This window comes from Parasteatoda tepidariorum, chromosome 10, assembly GCF_982258835.1.
Source record: "Parasteatoda tepidariorum strain Cologne lab strain chromosome 10, Ptep-v5.0, whole genome shotgun sequence".
In the NCBI taxonomy this organism is placed as follows: Eukaryota; Metazoa; Arthropoda; class Arachnida; order Araneae; family Theridiidae; genus Parasteatoda; species Parasteatoda tepidariorum.
The window spans coordinates 20,166,974-20,176,114 of NC_141764.1; the positions used below are offsets into that span (position 1 = coordinate 20,166,974).

General features: G+C 29.0%; 2 protein-coding genes across 2 annotated transcripts in view; one reads left to right on the top strand and one right to left on the bottom strand.

Annotated features, from left to right (window-relative positions):
* The window catches only part of LOC107440539 (transforming growth factor beta receptor type 3), a 41,355-nt gene extending 39,526 nt beyond the window's left edge, over positions 1–1,829 (bottom strand). Inside the window, exon 1 of the mRNA XM_043049783.3 lies at positions 1,585–1,829. The gene's annotated coding sequence lies outside the window, so the exon portion shown is untranslated. The remainder of the gene's footprint in view (positions 1–1,584) is intronic.
* A 168-nt stretch (positions 1,830–1,997) lies between these two features.
* Smug (Single-strand-selective monofunctional uracil-DNA glycosylase) lies at positions 1,998–8,680 on the top strand. The gene is made up of 3 exons (XM_016053497.4): positions 1,998–2,475; positions 6,170–6,289; positions 6,398–8,680. Exons 1-3 carry the CDS (start codon positions 2,254–2,256, stop codon positions 6,803–6,805), a joined length of 750 nt encoding a protein of 249 aa, XP_015908983.1. The 5' UTR covers positions 1,998–2,253; the 3' UTR covers positions 6,806–8,680.
* The last annotated feature ends 461 nt before the right edge of the window (positions 8,681–9,141 follow it).

The window sequence follows — 9,141 nt, forward strand, 5'->3', positions numbered from 1 at the left end:
CACAGTCTTTTAGATTTAACACTAAAATAATCTTCAAGTTTTATCAACTTCTGAACAATAGGGGATACTTCCGTTTCAATATCTGTTTGCACCCACTACTTTCATCAAGGCCAAAATAATTTTTTAATCAGCAAAATTAAAAAATATATATATATGTTATGGTTAGTCCAGTGATGGCTAAAAGTTATACTGTTTAAGTCGTAGAAGCCCTTTTGTTCGGTGATAATTTTCGTCTAGTTATTCTATTTTCTACTTCAGGGGAATCAAGACGTTCTTTATTATCTTTGCTTTTAATGACATCTGTCTTAACATTACCGCAACTTTCCTTTACCATTGTGTGATTGGTTCTTGGTATATTTTCATATTTATTAGGTTTTTTTTTCTTCAAATCACCAAATATAAGAGACCACCAATTAGCAGAAGATATTTTCTTATCGTAATCTGTTACGTAAACAACAATTGACAAATCAATTTTAAATCACAATTTTCTTATTTAAAAAAACAAGTAGAAATTTTCCATGAGGTATTTACAAGTCATACTCTTCAAATCTGTAACTTTTTTGTGACGTATTTGTAGCTTTTCGCAAGTTACTGCCCAGAAATTGGCAACACGTAGTTATTATTCAGTAACATAACACAATAAGGAAATCCTCCCAATTAGCGTTATACTTTTCAAGTTAGTCCACGTCTATGATTTTGATCTTTTTAGTCTCTCACAGATCACTGCCCGTTGATCAAAACTTGGCAATCAATTTAGCATAGTTGGAGATATGTAAATCTTACAAAGCAGTGACACATGAGTAACTAAAAAAATAAAAACAGGAGACAAATTCAAAGGATTATAATTAATGGGGAGATTTCTGCATAGTGATCTGTGGCAGAATAATCGCCAAGCCCTTGCAACTTCCAGGCAGCGCCATGCGAGAAACTAAGAAAACATTACAGAAAGGGACCAACTCAAAAGATATAAATCGTAACCACCCATGTGCAAATATCTACATGCTTGTTTTTTTAAATTCGAAAGTTTAAAATCTATTTGGCATCTTGCCGATTGTAGTTGGCGAGCCAGATCACTATACAGAAATATCCCCTACTAATAGCCAGCCCATGCCAAACCCCTTTTTTATAAATTTTTGGTACCTTGGTGATTGCAGTCAGCACAATCAGGTACAAATATACAGAACAATCAGAGAGATAGTTAACGTAAGATTCTACTAATATATTTAAAATATAATCCTAGATATATTAAATAAATATTCATTTAGGTTTACAACACACAAATAAAATCTAAAATTTTTCACTTAAAAAAAGGTAATTTGAGACAGATTTATTTAGAACGAATTCCTTAAAAAGAGTTTTAATTAATTATGCATCGACACTTTGTAATATTAAATAATAATTAAATCATTAAAAAAAAGTCGGATTATCACTTAAGATAAGAATGATAAATTATGACAAGAATAAATATATGAGATTTATTTTATGCTACGAACACATTGAACTCATAGTTTAACAATAGTTATCATTTTTTATAAAGCAATTAGTGTGTAAGAGGCCAGAAATGGGGAATTGTCAACTACGCACCTGAATTTTAAAAACCCAGACTTCTTGGATAAAGAAATTTACAATGTCAACCCACATGACACGTAAAGAAGATGTCTGACAGGTACACTAGTATTATAAGTTCCCAATCGCATCAGTGTTTTCGACAGAAAACTATTCAGATCAAAACATTGAAATTACGAAATTGAACTATTTGCTTGTAAACATTACAATAACACGTACTTTGGCAATGTGCCAATTTCCATTCCCATTGCCATTAGTTGGCTATTGTTTATAGAGATAAATATTTAATGCCTTTAAAATTAAAATTTTGTTTATAATCATATCCAATCAAATTTCTGTAAGCTAAATAACGATGCTGAAGAGAAAATAAAGAATTATTGCTTTATTCCTCATTGTATTGTGCTCACATTCTTCTTAACTGTATCTATAACTATAAAAAAGTAAATATAAACAAATTAGTAGCTGTCAAATTGCTGATCGAAGTGTAATGGCTTGTAATATAATGACATGATTAAGTTTAATTGTTTTTAAATTTAAATAATTATTGCTTGTGTTGAGCTAAACTGATCTCTACAAGATGTGGTTGAAGTGTAATGGCTTACGTTGAAATAACATCTATATATTTGACATATATTTTAATTTAAACAACTATCGCTAAAGCATTATTGCTGAAATTATATCTGCAATATGTGTTCTTGTTATGTGTCAGAAACACTACTCGAAATAGAAAAACGACAATGTAATGCACTATCAGCAATTTCTTTTAATGAAAAAGTGTGCTATGTTTACAATCCTTTAGAGTACGCTAAAGAAACTCATGAATACTATGTGCGAACATTTTGTCCAAATTCAAAATTAATTTTATTCTTGGGAATGAATCCTGGACCATTTGGAATGGCACAAAATGGGGTATTGAATTTTTTTTTCTTAAAAAAAAGCATGTTTGTAAAAATTTTTAAATTATTGCATCTTTTTTAGCTATTCTTGAACTATTTACAGGTTGATTCTTTGAAAAGAAATGTTATTAAAGCTCTTCTTGAAATAAGGGTGATATTTTCGCATCGGTATTAGTTGATTAGTATTTTCACATCGGTATTCTTGAAATAAGGGTGATATTTTCGCATCGGGCCTACTTAAAGAGCTTAAGGAATTTCACAGTTTGTTTAAATAAATGTTTAGTCACAAATTAAAAAAAAGAAAAATTATATATGTGTTTGCCCTGGAGTTGCTAAGAGTTATTACCTCTTCAAGGCAGTCTCTGTTTGGGATTCTTCTTCTTTTTACCACCTTTTTTCGTTTTGTTTCGGTCACTGCCGAGAGATCTTCAAAACTTATGTTTATTTTGGTGAAGGTACGGATCCAAAAATCTTTCCATTAATGTTTTCTTTTCAAATGCATATTTTTAATATTAATTTTGATATTACTTAACAGATACCAAGAAGGTTGGGGATATTTTGGTATCAATGATCTGTCATGCCAGCTACAATCTCCAAGGTGCTTAAAAGATTTTGAACTTCCAATTTTTTTTTTTTTTTTTTTAAAAAGCGTGTATAAGTTTGCACGGGGCAGCTATAAATTATACGTTTCGAGTTTATCCCTTTCTGCAATTTTTTTTTAGCTTCTCGTGGACCGCTTCCTGGAAGTTGCGAAGAGTTGGGGATTATTCTGCCACTGATCACAATGTGGAAATCTCCCCAAATGTTTTCTAAAATTAAAATTTGGGTAATAGTTTGCAGTCGGGAGTCTTTCTCATGTTTTGCGATTTGCAAACAAATGAATATGTAAGTAACTAAACCAAGAACCAATGACATGAAAGCAAACAAAATTTACAGTAACCTAAAGGTCATTATAAGCAAAAAATGTAAACAATATCATGGTTGATAACCAGAAACCAGATTACAGCAAAATTAAACTAAAATTATTAAAAAATCAAGTGGCTCCCGATTCTACACCTTAACCAAAATTTTTATTGTAGTTCTGGGAAGCTGTTGAATCTTAGGGGTTATTTTGGAGACAAATATATTTTATCCAATCGTTTGATGTAAAAAGAATGGTAAAATTTGTTTGAGAAAGATTCTTACATAGGTTTTAATGATTTCCAACTTTATTGTCAATTTATAAGGTGTCCTAAAAAGTTTGTTACATATTCGCCACTGCAACTAAACTCAGCTATTTTTATAGTTTTTATTTGTTTAAATAAAAGAAAACTGTTCAATTTTCTGTTTTGTCATTGGCAAACTTATTGCTTGCGCCAGTGTTGAAGTACCAAACATTCTTGCAGCAATTTCATGTGACCAGAAATCTTTTCCTTTTGAAATTCTTAGTTTATTACAAAAATTTCTTGATGGATAATGCTTCCAGGTAGTAAGTCTGTAATTCAAAGAAAATAATGTAAATCAGGTTAGAATTTTACAAAACCTTTCAATGAATTAGAATTAAATCATGTTGCAATCAGAATGTAGTCCTCCAGCCGCAAAAGCATCTTGTACTTGGAAAACCAAAATAGCAACAGAAACAATTATTCTCCTAATTTAATTTTTAAAAATTGTCAGTCTAGTTTAGTCATGCATTCCCTAAATTCACTTCAGATTATAAAAGAGACTAAGGATTTTAAAAAATAATAAAAGCCCAACAAGACTGAAATCAGGATTTTTTTTTTTTTTTTGATGAATTACTATTTTAGTTTTCAGATGCTAGAACAAGGAAAAGTTTGAAGTTAAAAGACAGTGAAAACTAAATTCCCTGGTATTTTGTTTTTAACAATGTGTAAATGTGTTAAACTTCTTTTAAAATAATATTTATGTTTTATAATTTGTTCCTTTCTGTCGAATGAGAGTTGTTTGTCATTTTTTTTTTAAATATGTTGCATTTTTATTATTATTTTATTTAAAAAAATCGAAAGAAAGAATTGTTTTTTTTTTAAATACATTTAATAAGATGTATTAATAATGTTTAAGATTATTTAAAAATAATATTATAGCTCAAACAATTAACATTCCTTAATAAAATTTTTAAGATTGTTCTATGGTTATTAAAAACTAATCATTGAATAAAAAAATCATAGTTATGTTTCTCAAGTCAACAAACTCAACTTGCTAATGAATGTTAATAATTGGGAAACTATTTGTCAAATAGATATCTAATGAAGGATAAATTAGTTAATATCAGAAACTGAGAAGAAAAAAATATTATTTTCAGTTACTTTGGTTGATACATTCAAATTGCATATTTAATAAGTTATAAATCCATAGAATTTGAATAGGCATAAGACTAAATGGGTATAATTACAAAAGTTTTTTTGCATGCAAACTTTTTTACATGGATTCAATAGAATTTAAAAGTTTCATGACACTCTTATCCATGTTTAATCTACTTTTTCTTTTGGTCCTTTTTGAATTGCAGTAATTTATAAGTATATCCTTTTATTATTTCTTAGTGAAAAATCTTCATCATGAAAAAAATAGTCACAACTAAGAAAAGTTTTTTTTGTTTTTTTTAAATTGTACTGTATAAAAAATATTTTATATTTAAATTAATGACTTTAAAAAAAAATTGTTGAAATAACGAAAGAGATATAAATGCAAAAATATAATAATTTGCTTGTAAATTTCTTTCATTATTTCCTAGCAAAAAACCTTCATCACTTAAATTGGACTGTTTTTTTATATAAAAAAAATTTTAAAAAAAACACTCCAAAGAATGTATTTATTAACTATATATTCTATGAAAAATATTTTATACTTAGTAATATTTTTTATGAGAAGCTGTTTAAGCTAATGGCTTTTTAAAAAAAAATCACAGTTGATTTAAATTAATGATTTTTTTCAAAAAATTGAAAGATTTTAATCATTAATTAAATCACTTGATTTAAATCATGCCAACCCTGTTTACAAGGATGCCAATATTTGTTTTCTTAGGGAGTGCAAAAATTAAAAATATTTATTAAAATATTAAAAATGTGTTATACATATATATTTTTTATTATCTGGAAATATTTTGTATTTGTGTGCATCAGATATTTTCACAAATAATTTTTGCCATTTCATTTAATTTTTTTAAACAAACAGATTTTAGGGAAAATATCAAAAGCTTAAAAAATATATATAAGCACGTGTCATTTAAATTAAATATAGTATATGAAAAAAAGACATCTGTAAAAAAAGAGAAGGTCTTAGCTTTTTATTATTATTTTAGATACACCATGCAAATGTAACATTAAATTTAAAAATACATCTTGCGCTATCAATTTCTGACTATAAGTAGATTCACCATGGCTCCTCATTATGACTAAATGAAAAATTGTATTGATTTTAAATATTAACATTTAATTTATTGAATTTCTATTAGGTATGAGTGCACTCTCTTGCCCCTGCGGGTGCCCTCATAGCTATACATTGTTTATATATTTTTTTTTTACAATAAAAGCTTTTTTTAATATTTATACAAATATCATGGTGTTTTGTTGTCTTACAAACAAAATTACAAAAATGCTTTTGTGATTCTGTTTGTACTATTTTTATTTGAGCTAATCTGAATTTTGTTTGAAGTCTTTTTAATATTGTTTGTTTTTTATAAATTTGTCCAATTTTCTTTTTCACTTCAGGTACCATTTGGTGATTCTTTTTATGTGAACAACTGGTTGAAAATCAAGGGGAATGTTAGCAAGCCTAAAAAGGAACACCCTAAAAGACAAATACATGGTTTAAGTTGTCCAAGATCAGAGGTGATTTTTTTTAAATATATATTAGTGATTTATAAATAAATGTAGATTTAGTTATTAGCTTTGCTGCATTTATTATTTTAAATGTAATTTTTCAATCTTTTGTTTTAGGTCAGTGGGCAAAGATTTTGGTCTTATCTAGCTGAAACATGCAAAACTCCAGAAAAGTTTTTTCAACATTGCTATGTCCACAACTATTGTCCTATTTCAATGATGACAGCCACTGCAAAAAATATAACTCCACCAGAGTTGAAGGCGAATGAAAAAAAACTATTGCTAGACATTTGTGATGAATCTTTAATTCAAATAATTAACCTTCTTGGAGTGAAGTGTATTGTGGGTATTGGAAAGTTTGCAGAAGATCGTGTAAAAAAAGTGCTGAAAACTCATGCTATTACTAATATTGCAGTGATTGGAATTATGCATCCCAGTCCTATCAATCCTGCCGCTAATAAAGGGTGGAAAAACATAGTACATCAGCAACTTGAAAATTCTGGTGTTCTTAAATATTTATTATAGGAGGAAATTTTTAGTTTTTTGCCTAGATTTCTTCCAATGCTTCATTTTCCTGTTTCAAAAAAAGAAATTTATTCTTACCACATTTCTAAAAAAGCTATAAAATTTGTTAATAAATAGTGCTACTGACTGAAAAAACTATTAAGCAATTTCTTCTGTTGCATGTGAGACCAATTTAACTGAAATATTTGCACAGGGATCTGTTAATTTTGTCATGAGATTGTGCCAGAGAACTGCTGCAATTGTTGTTTATTCTAAAAACATTATTTTGTAGTGTTTCTTAGGTAGCAATGCCATCTGTTTACAAAATTTGTAACTAATTTAAAACTTGGTTCAGATGGATTATCTAGTTTCTTAAGCAAAAAGTAGGTAGTAAATCATTCATGTTTCCATCACCCTCAGTTTTTAATTTTAAATTTATTTTTAAAATCGTAAGTTACTTTTATGTCACTCGGTAAAACAAATGAAAGATGTTTTTGTTTGAGAGAGAAGCGTCCTTTTCACACTCTTCAAGGTGTAAATTATGAGGGACATTCAAATGAAACCCGGTCACTAGTGTAAATTAAGGGTAACAATTTTATCAACTCACAAATGTAGTTATACACAGTACACGTACTCAGAAATAGTCTCCAAAACTGTTGGTACTTTTATCCCATTGCAATGCTAGCAGGTCGATACCATCTTTGAAGAAGGTAGGTTGTTGTCGGATCCAGGCACACACGTCATCATCTGTTGTGAATATGTCAGCGAAAAGCTTGTTTTAGAAGTCCAAAAACATGAAAGTCACACGGTGAAAGGTCTGGACTGTATGGTGGATGTTCCAGCGTCCTTGCTCCTCGCTGTTCCTGATTATTTGCCTGCATGTTCCATAATGGACAATAACTTGTGTGACCTCCTTCTCTTTGGTGTGCAACCACACTGTCGCTATGCAATTTCAAACGTTGCGCATGTATCAGTCTCTCTACCATTGATGGTGCCATCATTCACGCAGTTACGTGGCGCACCATTACGTCTAATGCGAAGTTAGAGGCACTGACCAGGTTTCATTTGAATGACCCTCTTATATTATCATTTTGCCTAAATCACATGTTGAGGTGTTACATATCTTTTAAAGATACTTTCATTGTTGAAGTTCTTTATGATTCAGTTTAGTTTTTTAAAACATCATCATCAGCATATCTATTTTAATGTATGTTAAGATATGGTGCATATCTTGGTGAAAAGATTTACCTATTGTATATGTCGACCTCCAATTTTTGATGATGGAGTAGCAATTTTTTTGGTATGTGTGGTTTATAAGTCAATTGACTTTGATGGGTTGATGACACAGTAAATGGTTTAATTATTCTTCATGTTGAATTCTATTGGAGCTTCATTGCATTAAGAAAGGATGATTGGAGAGTTCACATGAATTGGGATTTGAAAACTCTGGAATGTTGAGGCCAGAGATGATGATAACAAAAATACTAAAAAATTGGTAACATTGGAATTGAATGGACAATAACTGTTGCGAATCCTCAACTGTTGAAAGCCGGTAAATTTTCGGTAAAAGGCAAAAGAGCCTTCAAAAAACAGCATTAAACATTTTAAAAATAATTTATTAAGATACTCATAGTGCATATTCTCAACTACAAGATAAACTACAGCAGTGTCCTTAGTTTATATAACAGTATTAATTTATAATATAAAAAAGTGACAGTGTTTAAATTTTGATTTAAAATATTCATTGTGTTACGATGTGTGTGTGTGAAGAGTCTAAAATTTGTTTTACAATAGTCATGCCTGTATTTTTATGAATATATGGATGGGGTTTCAGCAAAAATTTTTTATGTTTGGTTATTTATTTATGTTGTTTTATTTTCTTTGTATATGAATTAATTCTTTTCTTTATATTTGTTACTTTGAGAATCCAAACTGAGAGAATGTCATTGTTTTGTTTATAATCTACATGTATTCTAAAAGAATAGAGACTGTCAAATATCTTGAAGCAGGCACATTGAATCAAATATCTAAAAATACACGTGAAAGATTTGTTAAATGATATCAAACTCAACTCTCAATCTAAACTCTTGGATGTAGGGCAGAATACGTTATTAAAGTTTTAAAATGGGATCTAGATTTTTGTTTTCATTCCAGATTAAAAATTGATTGTCCATTTTGAGTTGTAGTGAAACTAACTGTTAATTTAGCTTATAGCTAAATATTTACTATATCGTTTTTCCAAAATCAATTACTGATTTTGAAGAGTGTTTGAGTAACGAACAGAGTTTGTTACTCAACAGAACCAGTTAAACTTTTTTCCTGGCTTCAAATATCAACAAAAGATAGGGTAAATATTT

Coding starts and splice junctions, on each gene's coding strand:
- Smug (XM_016053497.4), top strand. CDS start 2,254: ATGTGTTCTTGTTATGTGTCAGAAACACTACTCGAAATAGAAAAACGA. Junction 2,476..6,169: donor TTGGAATGGCACAAAATGGG/GTATTGAATTTT, acceptor TTTTCACTTCAG/GTACCATTTGGTGATTCTTT. Junction 6,290..6,397: donor TAAGTTGTCCAAGATCAGAG/GTGATTTTTTTT, acceptor CTTTTGTTTTAG/GTCAGTGGGCAAAGATTTTG.